Source organism: Spodoptera frugiperda, chromosome 6, assembly GCF_023101765.2.
Source record: "Spodoptera frugiperda isolate SF20-4 chromosome 6, AGI-APGP_CSIRO_Sfru_2.0, whole genome shotgun sequence".
Classification (NCBI taxonomy): Eukaryota; Metazoa; Arthropoda; class Insecta; order Lepidoptera; family Noctuidae; genus Spodoptera; species Spodoptera frugiperda.
Window position 1 is genome coordinate 3,501,617 of NC_064217.1, and position 20,126 is coordinate 3,521,742.

General features: G+C 38.1%; 1 protein-coding gene across 1 annotated transcript in view; it reads right to left on the reverse strand.

The window, feature by feature from the left end:
• Positions 1-4,101: 4,101 nt before the first annotated feature.
• The window catches only part of LOC126910764 (interference hedgehog-like), a 48,877-nt gene continuing 32,852 nt past the window's right edge, over positions 4,102-20,126 (reverse strand). The window contains 13 exon segments of the mRNA XM_050694364.1: positions 4,102-6,253; positions 6,670-6,764; positions 7,322-7,445; positions 7,448-7,546; positions 7,992-8,192; positions 8,716-8,872; positions 10,143-10,261; positions 11,070-11,176; positions 11,260-11,344; positions 12,325-12,455; positions 13,639-13,855; positions 15,169-15,376; positions 19,649-19,821. Of these exon segments, the coding sequence (XP_050550321.1) occupies positions 6,140-6,253; positions 6,670-6,764; positions 7,322-7,445; positions 7,448-7,546; positions 7,992-8,192; positions 8,716-8,872; positions 10,143-10,261; positions 11,070-11,176; positions 11,260-11,344; positions 12,325-12,455; positions 13,639-13,855; positions 15,169-15,376; positions 19,649-19,821 (1,830 nt within the window). The 3' untranslated portion in view covers positions 4,102-6,139.

Consider the following 20,126-nt stretch of genomic DNA (forward strand, 5'->3'; position numbering starts at 1 on the left):
ACATTACCTAGATCTAAGAACAGAGTCTGGTTTTCTTCTCTTTGTACAACAATAAATAGACTTGTCGCCTACAACACAAGCGTCATAACACATCTGTAGAAATGTGAGCGTATTATTACATACATACATACTAACCTAATAAATATAATTTTGACTTAATGTGGTACTAAAACAACACCACAGCGCTTTTCCTTTCGGGTAAAACAAAACCGTAGCTTTATGAACAGTTCTATAAATAACTGAATAGTTACGTAAGCATAAGAAACGGAATTCGGCGAGTTCTTGACTTTATAACGCGGCTGTTTTGTTTAGTTCACCACAATCGGGTCTTGCCCGGGGCGAGCATATCTTCTGATGTTCCCGGATAAAACACGAACATTGTTTTTGCTGTTGCAAGGAATTTGATAGGTATTATTCTAAATTATTCGATGGGTTAAAGGATAACATTGACAAAGTAATGTCGTCCAGGAGAACATAAATATTATTCTGGTAAATGTAGCCGATTTTGTTAGAGGATAAAGACGGTGAGGTAACCAAAGATAAACTGTTATGATTTTTGAGGTAAATGCTTTATTCAAATCTCTGATTTCGGTTGTATTTGAAAACAACCTTCGGCTCTAGCTAAAACATTGTGTGATAGACACTGCTGACTTTGAACCTACATACGAGCGTTCCGCACCCATCTGGTTCAAATCAAACAGCTGTTCTCATATAAACCAAACACCATCATCAAATACCTTTAACCTCCATTTTATGTAAAATATAATATTATCTATGTAAATAGCCACAATTTCTTCACACCTATACGCTAGAGTTACACAGACCGCTTAATTAGACGCCCTCATAAAAGTACTTAAAGTAATTAATTATATAATAAAAACAAAACGCTTAATCCATACACACAGGAGCCATCGAAAACTGGCGGGTGCGGGTTTGTCACAAGAGACAAGCTAGCTAGGGGGAGGAGCACTTAGATTTACGACCAACAACTTGGCCCGCACTTAATTTATGACAAGAAACTTTCCTAGCACGTAAATAATAGTGTTCAAACGAATTAGCAAATTGGGCTTTGTCCAGTAATTGGTTGTGTACATTGTTTTGTATATTTGTTCAATGGTATGTCGCTAGAAATTTGTAAGCGAAAACAGTATCGTTGTTTAAAAACAAGCTAGCTCACTAGCTTTTTTTTGAAGGGGGAAATCATCTAATGTCTTTTCTTGCCTTGGGCAAGGCGAGAAGGAGTGTCAGTCTCTTATTAACTAAAAACCACCTCGTTCCCACTCCTGCTTTTTGAGCCAGAGCCCCAGTAACCCGCTAGGCAGTTCGTAGCTCCGGGTCGGCATCAGCCCTAGTGGACCCCATCTAGCTCACTAGTTAGCTTATACATTTAATTTGACTTTATTCATTTAGGTACAGGTATTAAGGCGTAGTGGAGGTATAAACAGGGGACCTTTTACACATTCATGTGCTCTAATGGGGATTATTTCGTTTGCCAATTACCGCTCATTACACCAGTCTTAAATATTCACGGTTTGTAGACAGATTTGGAATTTATCTTCATCTCGATTTCGTCTAACGTACATTTTTGATGTTTGACCTTTTTCCCTGACGACTGACGACATTATTTTGACGTTACCGTCTGTTCATTTCGTCCGTTAATTTTCTTGTAAATAATTAAACAAGAACACGGAATATTTTATTCGTGGATTTGGAAATGAGTTATGTTTATCATTAATTACTTATTCATGTAATCATGGGTTTGGACGTCTGTGAGATCGTTATATTTGTAAATAGCTTGTAGTCTTGTATATATAAAACGTTGCCCACACTCGTTTTCTCGTAATGACACTTTTCCCAATCCGTACACTTATGCACATATAGATAAAGTAATTATCAAAAATGTGATCAAACCTACAGGACTTATTAAAATGATCCGTATCAAAGCAGACATAAATACTTTCCGAGAATACATTTGTCGTAAACTTGAATGAGTCGCCAGGGTGTCCTACATTACACCTATTAGCTAATCTCTAATAATACGCAATTACTGTTCGAGAACACGCCAATATTAGGCTCGATATGATCTTACAATACCTTGCTTCAACCCGTTATGTGCAAACTTTATCAATTTAATTCGTAACTAAAGTCTACTTACATTGATTTACATTTCCCACAAGCATTGTTAAATTCGTGAGGTTTAGTAATATCGTAATAAAATTACTATAATTAATCCTTGTTGAGTTACAAGCGTTCTTTAAACAAGGATTTTGTAATTTTGTTAGCCATCAAGCTACCCTTAAGACAAGGGTCGTCAAGAGTCCTTTTGGCTTCTCATTTTCTCGCGAAACAAGATCAATTTTACCTCATAACTAGACTAGAGAAACACGGAAATAATTCAAACTTTGGAATATTTAATGATCATGAATTTGTTGATTTCTTTGAAGCAACGTGGGTAATTTGTTCAGTAAATCTTAATAATTTACGTTTTACCCTAATTCATTCAAAATTTTAGGGTTGTAACACAATAGCTACAGGGTCACTTGGAACGATTTGTAATTAAAGATACATTGCTTTGTTTATTCCGAACAAGTTTGCAATGTTGTGAAACAATTTTCTTGTTTGGTGAAGTATTTAGGGATCTTTACAAATATATCATCAATCAACCGCAAGTATATTCAATAACCGCGCCAACTGATACGTTTTTCAATCATAAACAGAGCTAAATTTAGACATCGTCCATTAATTTCGTTTTATGTGTATATTTTGCGTTCAAAATGCGACACTTCGAAGCAATTCATTTTAGTTAAACCCCTACATTCACATAATGATGACAATTTTCAAACAACAATAAATTTCTCGTTCCTAAGTATTTTATAAAATTCAGTGGGAAGTTAGTACGAAGCGTGGGCCCGCGTGTGTTAATTAACTCTATTCAAGCGTCCGTTCTTTTTTATATACGAAACAGAAGCAGGCCGCTAACAAAGCAATTATTTTCTTTACAAAATTAATTATTTCCCTTGTATTGGTGTTCTGTTCTCTCGCTTTAATTACCGAAGTGGGTGCTACGTGTTGCGACTTGCGACTAATTGACCGTAACGCGCACTAAAGTATACCGCTGTGCCACAGAGGGAAAAATTGTGCCGTAGGCCAATAGGAACTAATCATCTCAGTGGGAAAAATAATTACTTTTATAACGTATAACGTATAGACGAGCATTCAACCGGGAAATTGAATAGCCACAGTGGGTTTCTAAGGCTAATAACATTTTATTGAACACGAAAGTAAATCAGCTTGACTTGTGACATTCCAATATTTTAATCTACGTAAATTAATTAACGGAGAATCTTTCCTTACACTAATTTGTTTCAGTACCGTATAATAATTATTTTCCATGGTAAATAATCTTAGAATTACTTGTGTGAGCAACAAAAGTAATTAGTGTAAATATCCAGTTAATCTTCATTGTAGCGTTTTCCTCGCTTAGGTATGTTTAGGTAGGCACTTTACGTAATTTCGCTTATCATTTCAAACCACACTACGTTTTCTTTACTTGCCTACTTACTAGATATTTCACGCCAGAAGAAAAATCAATAATTTATTCAAAATCAACTCTAAAATCCTTAAAAATACAAAGTACAGTTCTTCGATGCTTTAAACATAGCCCAAGGCTTTCGTAACGTGAAAACTTGGCCTACTGCGTTCGTACAAGCTGTGGTGTGGAACAATTTTACCGAACAACAAGAGTCTGGCTAATGGAAATTAGCTTCCAGGGCTAATTGCCATGAATACGTTTAACATAAATCAACGGTGTTTTAAAAAACATGACGTGAGAGAAGGGAGAATTTTTTCGGGGAAATAATACCTTTTTAATGGAAAATCTTTATCGCATGTACAATATTTGAATATGTAAATGTAATTTTTTTTCTTACCTTTCGCGAAATTTGTCTTGTAATAAATTAAGTCTGTATTTAAAAAGTAGTTGTAGGTAAAGCTAACTAAAGATAAAAGAAAAAAAATTGCTTAAAAGTCGAATCTTCAATGAAACACCTATTCGATATTCATATATCATTTGAATTAGTTATTGGTTAAAAAAACAACAGATAATAATTTAAAAGATTTATTGGATTGCATTGTTAATAATTATTTTTACAAACATATTGATGTACAGCGTACAATTATAAATCAATTAGTCGTTCATATTTCACAAAATGGCGCCGAAGCCACAAATCTTGTACTAAAATTAACGTTGATAAATTGTATATTTTATTAGGCCTGCAAGATTTATGAACTTCTGCGCCTTATTTAAGCTTTTTTAATTTAAATATTTTACTTTATACTCGGTTTTATGAGAGGGTTAAGAGGCGTCAGCGTCGCTTGAGACCACTTGAAGATTTTTATGTTTAAGTAGATATAATTTAAAAGATGACGATGATAGTATTACATAAAATCATCTTTAATACCAACTGTGTAGGAGGCTTTAGTGGAGATTGTAACGAGTCATTAATTACAAACTTTCTGAACTTCCGCGAAATTTTTTGACAGTTCCAAAGTTCAATATTTTTTTTTATGCAAAGCCCACGGCCGTAACGTTTTATCGATTCTAAATTTAGATATAGAAGAATAGATATTCAAGCATTCTTCTTATCTTTGTAAGAATATAATATCTTTATTTTATTTTTATTACTTGGAACACGTAACAATTTACTTACCAAAAACGCAGTAGGTTTTAAACAGCTGACGCCTTCCCATAGATTAAAAAATCATTCAAAAATACAGTCACGTCAATCTCGCATCTTATCAACATGGACCAGTAAACAGAGCTCTTAACAGAAATGAAAATTAGCCGCCATTAATATTCAAATTAGAAAAAACTGAATTTACCTTTTGTTTTGTACACAGCGAACTGTAACGCCATAATTTCTATTTCTGTTAAGCCTCAAGTCCTTTTGAAACAATTTTCTAAATCAATTTGCGTCTTAATTTAATATTTTTTAATTTATATTCTACGATAATAGTATCGCGGTCCACTCGAAAAGTTGAGTGAACTAAAAACATTTATTCTCAGTCTTATTTGCGAGCATTATTCATGAGCGAATGCGTTGTTTTCATTTTGATGTGAAACGAAAAGTATATTTTACGTTATCTGTGCTTGATTCTGATTGGTTAAATAAATTAGATTCTGTTTAGTAGTTCTCGTTTCACATTAAAAAGAGACTCTTTCGATGTAATGTTTTCAAGGCAGTCCTTAATGCATACCTATTAGTCATAACATTATAATACTAGATCATTACCTTAGAACGTAGTTATTGCTATAACATAGTGTAGTACAAATCTTTAATTAATTCATATTTAAAGACAATTCGTAAGTACGTTCCTTGAATAATGAAGTCTTGTTTACAGAAAATATGTTTGATGTTTAAATATAAACTGTTTTGATTAATTATTGTGATGTGCAAAATTAAATAAGAGTCGTATAGTCATTGTAGTATAAATGCCTGTGCGTCACAACCTTACAAATAATAAAAAAAAAACTTAAATAAACAAATTTACAAAAACTAAAATATAATGAAACAGAAAATTACTGAAAGGAGTCAAAATACAATTTTGTTTCTAACAAAATTCATAACAATTCTTAAGTACATTGCCTTTTCTACCGTTTTTATTCTTGCTTTTTCATCTGGCAACACTGAAGAGCTTCTTATCAAGCAACAGGCTAAAGCGCATCACGCTAAGCGTCCCTAACTAAATAATACAAACTTACATCTAACTTCAGATCTATACTTGTTCTCAACACTTTAATAAATAAAATTATCGTAAACTTGTCTTATAAATAATTCAAACCGTATTCGTAGCAATTTAGCTCATCAAACAATACTTCAGCCCGTTGTAGCAAAATTGCTTAAAATCGAATCCTCAGTGCCTTAACATTGGACACTAGTTAATCACAAATCCCTACACTAAGTAAATATTATAAATATAATTTTGTACTGTCATAAGTCCGTACACTTCGATATGGCGATAAAACGATAACTATCACATTCTTCCCTCTAAAATTTTGTTTTCTACCAAATTGGTAGTTTATTGGGGCAACACGTTTATTTAATTTGAAACCTTATGTCTTAGGAATTGGAGTCTATTTTCACACGTACTGTCGCGGCGCTGGTCCGTTTTTCCTCGAGTGAGGCAGCGTGTCGTCATTGTTGCCAGTGTTGTTGTTATGTAAAAATGACATTTCTACTCCTGCATCCCCGCCCTGTGTAGAAAAATATAATTCAGTTATTAATATAAATCTTGTCTTACCTACACCATTTTAAATCAAACAGGTTTTGATTAAACTTTGTAAATAAAATCTAAAATTAAAGTATAAAATAATAAAATAATATTTATTTACGATCTTTTAAAACAAAGATAATTGAGACAAATCGTCTACTGAAACTTTTTTTTTAAATTAAAGATATAAGTAGGTACTTTTATTCTTTGAATATGTATTAAAAATCTCTAGTCATTTGGTCATAAGTACCAATGATTACTGAGCAAGTCGGATAGATTTCACAAATATTACACAGGACTTTTAACATAAAATTGGACGCTACATTATTAATATACCTGTCATAGGAAGTTAGGGATGTACAAAAATAAATTTAATTTAATTTCGTATGTCAGTATTACCTCGGAATGCATGGGGTTGGCCGTAATAGTGATTGGCACTTTAGCAGGGATGTACCCGTTCGTGTTGCCGGTCTCGGGCACTGAGCCTTTCTCTTCTGCAATAAATCATTCAATGTGTTTTGACAGCCGCCTTCAAGTCACTATTATGACGTCAATGTTTTGTTATTATGTGATCCCATTGTTAAGTTAAGCGCTCTCCTCGTTTCATGCTCGGCTGATCTTAAGCTGTTTTCATGTTTAATTAAATTATTGTTTTGGGATTAACTATTAATAGCTCTTGGAGTATGAAACTTGATGTGCTTAAGTGTTGTACTTTGGTGTACTTTTTTTACTTTTTGAGGATCACTCTTATCAAACTCAAACTCAAAATCTTTATTAGCATGTTAAGGTATTACACAAGTCTAAACTTAAATATTTTGAACAGCTTAACATGCCTTGCTTTGAGGGCTATCACTAACTTGCTTATGTCTAATGATATCATTGTTGAATTTGAATGTTCAATCTCTTAAACTCATACACCAGCAAGCATCAAGGACATTAAAGATCCAGGAAACTAACACAACAGAATACTATCAGTTACACCAGATCTCACTCGTCATTCATACAATGGCCACAGACACAATCTCTTAACCACAGAAGTATGCATACTGACTGTCTGCGGTGGGTCTCCTGGCGCGCCTGCAGAGCAGCAGCGCGATGGCGAGCAGCACGAGCAGCGCGGCGGCGCCAAGCGCGCCCCCCGCCGTCACCAGCGCGCCCGGCGCGCCCCGCGTGCCCCCGCGCCCCCGCCCGCGCCCCCAGCCGCGCCCCCGCTGCTCACGCTCGTACCGGCCGAGTTGTGACTCGTTCCTGTTGCTGGACGAAGAGTCTTCGCAGTCTAGAAAATAGGGATAATAAAATTAATTAAGGTTAGTCAGTATTCTTATTATGTCTTTCTCTGTCTGGTCGGTCCTTCATGTCTGAAGATCGTGGTCATTCTTATTATGTACTTTGAGACATTTACTTGTACTACTTACTCATGTAACTATTTGAAAACAAAGATTCGACAGCGTCGGCACATAACTATGGGTCCCAGGCGTAACTTGAAACTAATCGGGCTACTTTGTCGAATAGTTACACGAGTAACATAATACTATTATTATTTTTTACACACATTAATAAGGATTTCTTGTCAGAAATGAAATTGAATAACTCAAAATACTATACTCTCTATGTAATTAATCAAATACTACTGTTATTAAACTGACCCTAACTCCCCCAACAACACTGATCAGTATGCCCTACCAACTTTGCAATGAAAGTAAGTAACAAACAAAGTATACCTTAATAGCACTAAACTCAGAGGCAGCCTGTGCAGTATAAGCCTGCAGCTTGATGTCGTAGCTGGTGTCGGGCGCGAGGTGCGTGAGCGTGAGGGCCCGCGCGCCGCCCGCCGCCGTCACCTTCTCGTACGCGCCGGCCGAGGATACCGCGCGGTAGTACACGTAGAAACCCTCCGCTTCTACCTCGCCGCCGCTTGACCACTAGGGGAATGATGAAGGTTTTAGGTTTCATGTTTGTTGTAATGATTACATCATTGTAATAGTTAAATGGTCTACTATTATAATGTATCACAGGCTGAAGATGATTTTAGATATTGATGCTAATGTCAGCACAGAGTGTTTAAATTTTAAACACTCTGTACTGGTGTCAGTAAACTTTAAATGTGTATAATATTACACATAGACTTAATCAAATTACTTTAATGCATCCATAGTGTATAGTGTGGTCAATTTTAATACAGTAAGTATCTAATAATTACGTACAAACTATGGGCCCTTTTGGGCAAAGCAAAATCGTTTAAATTATTCAATCGATGTTTTAGAGTTAACATTTTCAAATATTAATAGTCACAGTGCCCTTTCTAAATGTAAGTTAGAAGCTTTATAAAATCAGCTATATGCGATTTATTAAGAGGTAATTAGTTTGGTCCAAATTACGCCATACAACAAAACCACTCAAAACAAGGTAACTTAAATATATTCCTATTTCCATCCAGCCACTCACCGTCCACTCCAGTTGTATAGTAGTGGGCGACATGGCGACCGCCCGCGCCAGTACGGGCGCGCGCGGCGCCTTGAACCCGCCGCGCTGCAGGTGGAACCGCGCGCTGCTCTTGCCCGACTTGTTGTCCTGGTTCGAGTACACTGCTGCGATGCGGAACCTGGGGTGGAGGTCAACAATGTTACTATGCTACTGTGAGGTAACTATTCACTAAGTCATAAGAATAACTGATTGTGGTTGGGAACACCGAAGGCAAGAGGTCGCGTGGACGTTCCACAAAAAGATGGAGCGATCAGGGGCCTTAGTCTGCTATTACAATTGAGTCAGAATGGTCGATCATTGAGCAGTGCAAGAGTGAAGAAGCTATACAACCTACATAATTGTAATAGCAGACTCAGGCTCCAGGTGAAACCGGTGGAACAGATCTTGCATCAGAAATCTCCGCTTGAGTATCGTTCTATAACACTGGCTTTAACCCCTTTACGTACTCTGGTTGCCGGATAGCCTTTTCTGAGTATCTGAAAACTGGTGCCCGTGAAAAAGACTACTAAGCAATATAGCTTAGTACTAGTAGAAACGGACTCAGCTAAACTATGGTTTTTAGGGAAAGATGCGTGCTATAAATGGTTTTCTTAATATCGATACATCACATACTTCAGCTGTGCATTTTACTCGATTAGTTGTAGCAAGTAGGGATGGTCCTGTTAACTCTAATTAGTGAAATGTTGAACCAAGGTTGGAGTAGAGACAACAATAATGTTGCATTAAGAAGACGTGCAATAATAGACCAATATTACTCCTTCATTTACAACTCAAAAACCTAAAACCAAATGAAAAGCCATCCAATAATCAACCTTTCCAATCTATTCTAAATTCAGCCGTAAACTGCCGGTGTACGCAAACTTTCAGATTAAACAAAAACGGGTTTGGACACGAGAGCCGTGGACTGGGAGCGAACGATCGAATATATCGGCGATGACATCGTGCCCTGCCATGCAGAAAGCTAAGCTTGACCTGTGTTGCAGAGACCCAACGAATAACCAAACAGGTATGTGATTTTTTTTTCCATCTTTCAGTAGCTTTCATATACCAAACTATACTTAATTTCCTTTGGAAAAGGTACTGTGATTTGATATTTGGAGTTCTAGAGTTGTGATATATTTATGTTTAAACTATAATAATACTCGCAATATAATGTTGTATGTGTACTTTCAAATTAGCTCAATCGATTTTATTACAACGCTAGTAACTTCAAATATTGAATAACAGTGCCTTTTCACGACAAAAAATCAGTAGGTATATTTCACAGTGGATACATAACAATATGTATTAATCTGACGTTGCTTAGCCTAAAATAGCACATAAGAGGACTGTATTGAATGTTTCAAAAGATCAGATTATCCTCAAAATGTGTTGTAATAGTTACTTACTTGTAGTATTTGCCGGGAGTTAGCCCGTCTATCTGGTAGGAATGTATGTATGACGGTATATCCTGGTTAGCAGTGTTCCACTGCACGTTGCTGGAGTTGCTCACCTCTCTGTATTGTACCTGTTAACAAAGACAAAAACTATATGTACTAAATGTAAGTATAACACTCAGATAGTCCTGCCACTCTCACTACGAAGGAAATCTCATCATAACATTATCTTCCATCGCTAAGAATACTTCCACTAGAAATTATACAAGTTGGAATGGAAGCTTTGATATCACCACAAAGTGCTTTTAACAAATCCTCAGTTTCTCGAAGAATAAAATTAAAACGAATGCCAATTTGCCATCGTTAATTCCAATGAGTACTCTCGCTAGTCGGGCTAGGCCACAAAAACTCTGAGATCTTATAAAATGCTAACTTTTGTCCGCATTTCCTGCAAGGCACGGGCGGCGGACCAAAAGCAACGACTTAAACCATTACTTCGGTCCCCTTTGAGCATTTTATACAAGAAAATACGAGTTTTCAAGAAAATAATTATGAATCGGGCTGTGTATCTTGTTTATGCAGTGTGCTGTTGGCTGAGCCAAGCTGTTCCCATCTCGTGGGTGATATAAAAGACGTCTCGAAGTAAACCAGCACATGAAATGAAAACCGCGCGAAAATAACGCCAAAAAAGATTGCGTATACGAAATGCCTTGGAACCACTAAAACTGACTTCACAATAACGAACAAACAAAATATATTTGTTTGAATTCGGTATTAGGATGGTTTCCTCAAAACCCACAACCCCTGAAATAAAAATACACACGCATTAAATATATAATGAGTTAATAGCTCCCACAATGACCGGCATCAATATAATGACGTGCCATTTTGAACGACATTTCCATAACAATGCAGCCATATTTATATTAAAACGCTTACCTTGAAAAACCGGATGGGTAGTCCTTGATTGTCATGCGACCATGACACCATGACGCTTTCATCATTCAACCGGGTAACGTTAGGCCTTGATGGGGGAATCATTACGGCTGGAACAAAAAGCTCTACGTCAAAATTTTGCTTGAAAATATCTCTAAGATTTGTTTGTTTTTTTTTTTCGATGTTTATGTACCTTTATGCTTTCTGGGATTCTTTCTGTTGTGCCTTTTTGGTGGTTGAACTGAGTAACGTGTTTTTGGTACTTCAACTGGGTAGTCCTGCGCAAAGGAAAATCATTTATTTGGTAAAAATAAACAAAACAATAAATTACGAAAATAACAATTCTATACCTACATCAGCATATCCTATCTTTATCTCTATCCCTTTATAATAGAGTTGAAAATCAAATATTTCTGAAATCATAGATTATCTTGGTCTAAACCTCTGTGACATTTTAGACAATTAAGACTTTGACTGCCAACAATACTGTTGAATGCAAATGCCGGTCACACGGGTGGCAAACACCCACTTTTGGTTTAATGTGTTAATTATTTTTTATTGGGACAAGCCAGCCACAACCTCTCATTCTGCTGCTGCTCCTGTAAACCAGGATCTACAGTAGATACACCATGAAAACACCGGAACATTGAAGTCTGACGCGTCTTAGGGACATGAATAACTCTCTTGGATCCCGCAACGAAAGAAATCAGAAGATGTTATTAGAGGAAAAGAAAAAAAAATAGTACAAATCATTTTCTAATCACATTTCTTCCATTATTAGAACTTGTGACGGGATATTTACCATGTTTATTCACTTTAGTGAGTTTCCGATATTCCTTGCTCGCTTGCAACAGTGCCGAAATATCGGAAACTCACCAAAGTGAATAAACATGGTAAATATCCCGTCATAAGTTATAATAATAGTGTTAGTGACCATGTCAGTTTAAAAAAATTTCTTCCATTTATATAAGGTACTAGCTACTTCCGCGCGGTTTCACCCGCTCTGCTCGGTTCCTATTGATCGTAGCGTGATGATTTATAGCCTATAACCTTCCTCGATAAATGCGCTATCCAACACAAAAAGAATTATTTAAATCGGACCAGTAGTTCCTGAGATTAGCGCGTTCAAACAAACTCTTCCGCTTTATAATATTAGTATAGATTATTTAAATCGGACCAGTAATTCCAGAGATTAGCGCGTTCAAACAAACAAACAAACTCTTCAGCTTTATAATATTTATTATAGATTATAGATTACCTGGTCAGGTATCTGCAGCGGTACGACAGACAGCATGCCGGCGCCGTACGCGCAGCCGAGCGCGTTGCACGCGAAGCACTGCACGATGCCGGCGTGCCGCTTCTCCACGTGCTCGATGTACAGGTCCGTGTCTGGTTTGTAATAATTTCATTTATATATTGGAATAACAACCATATTATGGTATACGTTATTGTATTAGGAGTAGGAAGGGAATGTACTACTAGGGCTCTCGTTTATCGCTGGTAAGTTCGTTCTTCCGAGTACCTAGTGACCCTCTAATTGATTTGAGTGATAGAGTATGTGGTCGACATTACCTGCCGTAACTCCTGTGTGCCTCTGTATCCGTGAGTATGTCCACAAGGGCTCTTGATTAGCTCGTAACTAATCGAGCATCCTCGTTTTATATTTCTTATGAAAAATTACCAATATTGTGTTTAAATCTTAATAACCTTTGACATGATTTTTAAGTGGGATTAATTAATAAGAATGTGTAAAATATATATTATTTTAATTCTTAATTTTGTACTTCGTAGACGTGTAGCGCAAAATATCCCTTTACAGTCTACACTACACTATAGACTTATTAAAGTCAGTCTCTAATTCCGGAAACTATTAAATTCTTAAGCTTCACAACGCAATGTAATTGAAAAACACCTATCCACACATTCCATCAATGTATTCCACTCGTTTTATTTTACCATGTTTTTATAGGAGAAATGCTACAGGTTTCATCGGCAAACAATATTTATGTCGATCACGGCCCAATAAACTACGGACAGGGGCGACAAAAACCAATTGATTTATGAGTTTTCATTGAAAGGTAAAAAACATATTTTTGTTTTTAAAACTGAAAGCTGGCAGTTTGCTGATAGGGGAACAATGTGGACTAGTGTTTAATGGAGGGTGTGATTGATACATTGTGCCATTTGATTATGACACTTATTGTGAGTACGATTAAGTCCTGGGAATGAGAAAGTAGCTTTTCTTTCGATTCCAATGTTGTTTGTTGTCAGTTAAAGCAGAAAATTCTAAAATTACATCTTTTTTTGGTACGCAACGGATTTAGTTTGCCTTGTATAGAAACTCATACAAGTGCGTCCACCGTACGAATCGCATCATCAGCAATGCCTACATGCGATGCGTACTGATGACGTCATACGGAATGCGTACGATGCGTGCGATGCGTACGATGCGGGCCTGTGGACTGTTGTCTTTAAAGCTTTGTTCATGAAAAATTTTAGTTTACGTCGACCATGAAATAAAATTTAAGATCCTCATACTCCTCAATTTTTTAATAAAGCAATCAATACTCACTGTTAGCTTTAATCCCTTTCTCGTTCTTCAGCAGCTCAGAATTGAGCACCCAGTACACTTCTGGCGGTGGTTGTCCGAAGGAGTTCCCACAGGTGACATGTGCCTTCCCTCCCTCATTAGGAGTGGATACAGAGACGTTTCCGTCCCAGTGAGGAGGCTGCAGGGCTAGCACCTTCCACGAACGACGGATTCCATTCGCCGAGCACGCGTATACTCCCTGAAAATAATATAAAAGTTAAATCAAGGAACATAAATAAAGACTAGTAAGTAAGTACTTAGTATGGGATGTAACTTTTGTTGTATAGGTACTGTATAACTGTGTTCTGTTAAATATGTAAATAAATGAGTCAATAAGAAATGAGGAGTTTTATTTTCATTATTTATCCTATATGCTTACAAGTAACTAATCTATGTGAATCTTATTCGAAATGTAAGTAATGCTTTGTATCAAAAATCATAAATTCACATATAATACAAAACGGAAGATAAAGAAATTCAGTCCTTATTATATTACCTAATAAAATTAGTAATGAAAAGTGACTGATATTCTTGTCTATTTTTTTTTAAGCGTTGCCCCACACTACGATGTGTTTTCCTGTGTCGTAGGTGTGTTTAACGATTTGTAGATCAAACAAATAGTTTCCCGTGTGGAAATCACACCCAGTTGCCCATCCACCACACCAACCGTTCAATTATTATTTCAATAGAATTAATTGCAATAACACCTTTAACTAAAATAACAAGCATGACGTAATATTTCAAAATAATATTATAATCATATTCAAACAAAACCTCTAGTTGCCCGTCTTTGAACCTCCTCCCGCCATCGAAACACTAAAGTTAAGGTTTGAGAATTATTCCTCTGTACCCGAACAAAGAACGCCTTGAAGACACAAACGATTTTTCTTACAAGATGGCACTACTGAAAATGTCCCAAAGCTCTTTTCCTCACAAAGGCAGACAATACAAAGCTTACATAAAAAATATCAAACACAATATAAATAAAACGCTTTCACGTTTTATAATCTGTGAGTCCGTCTCACAAAGCGTCCATAATATTTACCGCGGTAGCTCTAGGAACTGAGTTCCGTAATGAGTACTAACTTAGGTTTTGGGAACTAACCATTAGTTTTGGTTAGTTTCCTATGTATATTGGTCTTGTCAAGTATTTAGGTTTTAGGATATGTACAAGTAAATGCCCGATGTATCTGTAGATGTAGATCTAAAGACCTCATTCGTGTTTAAGCCTATTAGTTGGATCTGAACAAGAAAAGCCAGTATTGAGGAAAATAAATATACCTAATTCCACATTCCACGTGCCCAATTTTCATTTGAATGTATTGATAGATTTCTATACTACACGTGTGACAATTTTGTGATTTTTCGTTATAACGAAACTAATTCGCTAATACTTTAATATATTACACTTAGGTATATTGTCAGATAATTAAATACAATTTTCCAACATTTCACAAGATAAGATCACAAGTCACCTTTAAATGACAAACGGTATATAAAACAAAGACTTGCCTCATTCGCAGGTGTAAAAGGTGATATCATCAGCATGTGTTGATTGGCGAATGTCTTCAACTCTCCCTCGCCCTCCAAAGACCATGAGATCTTCGGAGGAGGAGTGCTGACCGCTCCGCACCATAGCCGAAGCACTCCGTTAGGTTTCACTGGCATCGTCAACACATCGTCATCTATCACACCTACATATTCTTCCGATTCCAGAAACCTGTAAATAACAAATAGGATTAAAAATTCCTGTTATGTTCCCAAAATACGCAGATATTAGTTTTAATTTCGGAAAACTTTGTACAAACAAATATTTGTATTAATTAGTGGCTACAATAACAAATGTCGTTTAATGTAAATGTAAATTGTAATTAATATACGGTAATAATATTCACCCATACAATTTTATGCGACATAATTATGTATGTAGTACACATCCGCAATAATGTAAAAACATGTGTAGTAAAAATACCATTTGTATAACGAAAAGACCTAGTACCCCAAAAACTAATGGCAATAACAGACTGAGAAAACAACTTTTCCTAGTTAAAGAAAGCTACATACAATACATACATGTACTACTATATTATGTTCGTACAACAGTACCGCTACCTATATCGTGACCAACCACAAGCGAGTCTCATTTAATCCAAAATTTAGTTAGACAAAGTTTCGAAACCACAACCACATGTCTGCGATAGAACCAGACTCGACGCAGTCTTGAATCGGTAAAGGAATTGTGGTGGAAACCGTTTCAAACATGTAAATACTAGTAACATTAGAGAAAGGATATGTCCTCATATTATTCTTGTTTGTGAAAACGGTATTATGCATTTCATAATAAGTATACTTTAAGGCCTTCCTTCCTTAACTTCGCCATTGCCGGTCCCAAGCCCGGATGAGAAAGGAGGAGGGTTGTTTGGATCTTCGACCTAACCATCGTAAAACTGTCAACGCCGAGCATCGGGCGGCGGTCAACTAACCCGATCTCTATCAGGTCTCAGTAGCCATGAGGAATTAAATCTCCTCTAAAAGAACTGCCATGGAAGGACGCGGGAACCCACCATGAGCTATTTTCCCAAGAAAACCTCGATGGATATGGAGAATATAATGAGTACGGCGTTGGGTGATCCGACTAACAACCGGCGCCACCCGGTTTCCGGGCCGAGTGGTGTGAAATGTGCTACCGAAGCTTCTGATGGAGTGTCTCGCCAGGCTCCTGAAAGAAGGCATGCTTCTGGCGAAGCTTTTAACTACGGGAAAACCCAATTCTCAACTCGTGAAGAACTCCGTATTGGGACTTGGAACGTTCGTGGACTATTAATGGCTGGCAAACTTACTATGGTGGACGCGGAAATGGATAGATGTCACGTGTCGGTACTCGGTCTAAGTGAAACTCATATGCGTGGACGGGGCCACTTTGACACGGCAAGCGGAAACACACTGTATTTTTCGGGAAATGAAGACAAGAGCGAAAGGGGTGTAGCTATCCTATTACCTAAGCAGATGAACAAATATGTTCTAGGCTACAACCCGGTATCCGATAGGATCATAACGATGAGGTTTAATGCTAGACCAACTGTACTAAACATCGTACAAATCTACGCACCCACGTCTACAGCTACCGAAGAGGACATGGACAGTTTTTACAGTGCAGTAGTAGACACGATTAATAAAATTCCAAATCGTGAAGTAACGATCATAATCGGAGACTGGAATGCTAAAGTCGGTAACACCACCAACGATCATCACATCCGCAACATTGTAGGGAGTTTTGGGTTGGGAGATAGGAATGACCGCGGGCAGAGACTGATTGAGTTTTGTATCGAAAAAAGCCTGTTCATCACCAACACTCACTTCCAGCATCACCCAAGGCGGCTTTACACGTGGACATCTCCAGGGGCAAGATATAGGAATCAAATCGACTACATACTTATAAACAATCGCTGGAAATCGTCCGTAAGAAATGTGAAAACATATCCCGGCGCGGAATGTGGATCCGATCACAATTTGCTCGTTGCAAGATTTGCGCTCCGTCTTAAGGCTCCCAGGAAATTGCTAAAGCCTAATCTAAGCATTCTTGAACCACCTGAGCGAATCAAATTTAAAACCATCGTAGAGTCAAAGCTCGCCGAACTACCATCCTTAGGCGAAGACCCTGACTCTCAATGGAACAACCTGAAAACGCAAATTAGAGAGGCTCTGGATGAGATTAAGGCCTGCAGAAAAAGTGGACAATCTGCACATAAAACCAAGGCGTGGCTCGCTCATGACACCTGGGAGCTAATACAAAAATGCAAAGACGTAAGAATGAGTGGTCAGCAAAACTCTAACGTCAGGAAGGAATACTCCAACCTTTGGAAGGCAGTCAAGAAGCAGTGTCGCAGGGATAAGAATAACTTTTTATCGATCATCTGTAACGAAATCGAAACTCACTCCCTAAAATTCCAGACTTCAGATCTGTTCAGAAAAGTTCGGCTCATATCCAGACAGTTCAAACCCAAGTCGTGGGTGATCACTGATGAAGACGGCACGGACATTACAGATCTTGAGGCCATAGCTGAGAGATGGCGCGTCTATTGTGAAAAATTGTACAACAGCCAGCAGCTCTCATCACACACCCTGCGCGCAAACTGGAGCGAAATGGATTTGGAGCCTGCAATCTTACGATCAGAGATAACAGCGGCGATTGCAAAACTAAAGTGTAGGAAAGCCCCCGGTCCGGACCAGATAACAGCAGAAATACTCCAGGCCCTGGGCGATAGGGGTATTGATAGCTTGCATTACATCTGCAACTGTATCTGGCGGACTGGCGTATGGCCAGGCGATTGGACTGGGTCCATCGTTCTGCCACTGCACAAAAAGGGCTCCACAAAAAACTGCGATAACTACCGCACACTTGCCCGGATATCTCACAGCAGTAAGATCCTCCTGCATATCATCAACGATCGTATCAGACACTTCCTTGACTGGCAGATCCCACAAGTCCAAGCAGGTTTTGTCAAAGGAAGGGGCACACGAGAACAGATCCTTAATGTAAGACAAATCATTGAGAAGTCGTATGAATTCAACACCTCTTTCATTATGTGCTTCGTTGACTACAGCAAGGCTTTTGATTGTGTCGACTGGCAGAGCTTGTGGAGGGTTTTGTCGGATCTGGGAGTACCGTTACATCTCACTGCTCTTCTCCAATCACTTTACCATAACAACCAAGGCAAGGTAAAGATTAATGACATCCTCTCAAAGCCCTTCAATTTTAAAAAGGGAGTCAGACAAGGTTGCATATTGTCTCCCATACTATTCAACATATATGGCGAGTACATCATGAGGCGTGTCTGCGAAGACTGGGAGGGTGGAATTACTATTGGCGGATCAAAAATATCTAACTTGCGCTATGCTGACGACACCACCCTTTTTGCAGCTAGTGAGGAGGAGATGTCAGTGTTGCTGGCGAGGCTGGAGCAGGTCAGCGTGGAGTTGGGGCTCCATATAAACAGGGCTAAAACTAAGGTCATGATTGTGGACCGTAGCAAATCTCTTTCTATGTCTGGCACACTAAACCTGGATACAGTGAACGAGTTCGTCTACCTAGGCTCGACCATAACCAACAATGGGTCATGTGAACAGGACATTAGAAGACGCATTGGGATGGCAAAGAGTGCTATGTCACAGCTGAACCGCGTATGGGCCGACAGGAACATATCTCGCAAGACCAAAAGAAAGCTCGTCACCTCCCTCATATTCTCCATCTTCCTGTATGGCGCTGAGACCTGGACCCTCAAAAGGGCTGATCGTTGCCGGATTGATGCCTTTGAAATGTGGTGTTGGAGGAAAATGCTCGGTATTCACTGGACAGAGCGTCGGACCAACGAGTCTATACTAGCCGAACTCCAATCACCCATGAGGCTCACCACCATCTGCCAAAGAAGATTTTTTGACTTCTTTGGTCACATTGCCAGGAAGAGAGGTGATAACCTGGAAAAGTTGCTGATCACAGGAAAGGTAGATGGAAAAAGACCAAGGGGCAGGAGTCCGATACGTTGGTCGGACCAAATCCGTGCCACACTGGAGACCACAGTCTGCGACGCCATCCACATCGCCGAAGATAGAACAGCATGGCGAAATATAGTGAACCAGAGAGTTATTCGTCGGGGTCACGACCCTCAGCATTGAGGATAAACGACGCAAGGAGGAGGAGGAGGAGGATACCTTAAGGCCTATTACTTCAAAGGCATACATTTTCTAAAGGTAAACAACGGACATAATACTAAACGCCGTCATAACGTTAGGAATCTCGAAAGCCATCAAGTATTCCAAAACAGAAGATAAATATTAACTTGCCGTAAGTTAAAATCCTCTGTTTTGCCTCCATGTAATCACTTTATAACTAAGTATACTATAGGTACTTAAGTTACCTATACAATAACAAGCCATAATACAACGCCTAGTTAATACATATATGAATAAGAATTACTGAACAATCCACACTGACCTGACTTCCCTGCTTCCCTCACGTTGGACATTCAGATGAGTCTTCTGTGCCACATCGAGCGCCTCTCCACTCAGCTCATTGGTGGCCCTACAGCTGTATGTTCCACTGTCATCTGACGTCGCGTTATGAATCACCAGCACGCCGTGAGGAGTTTCCAGTTGCTTCCTTTTACCCTGGAAGAAAGATCATGTTTTAATAAAGTTACAGAAGAATAGAACTGAATTTATAGCACAAGAGCTACGGAATACAGAAACTAGACGAGAGCAATATATGTAAAAAGTTCAATCTAAATAAATGCGTCCAGCTGTGATGCCGAAAGAAATGGTAAACTCTATTCATCCGTTATTCTTTGATAGATTTTCAAACTTATTCTTATGTAATTAAGTCGAAAATCTATATGCTTTGCAGGGCAGAGAAATCCTAATATACATATCAAAAAGTAATGGCTTAATCAAACTTAATAAGAGAGGGATCAATC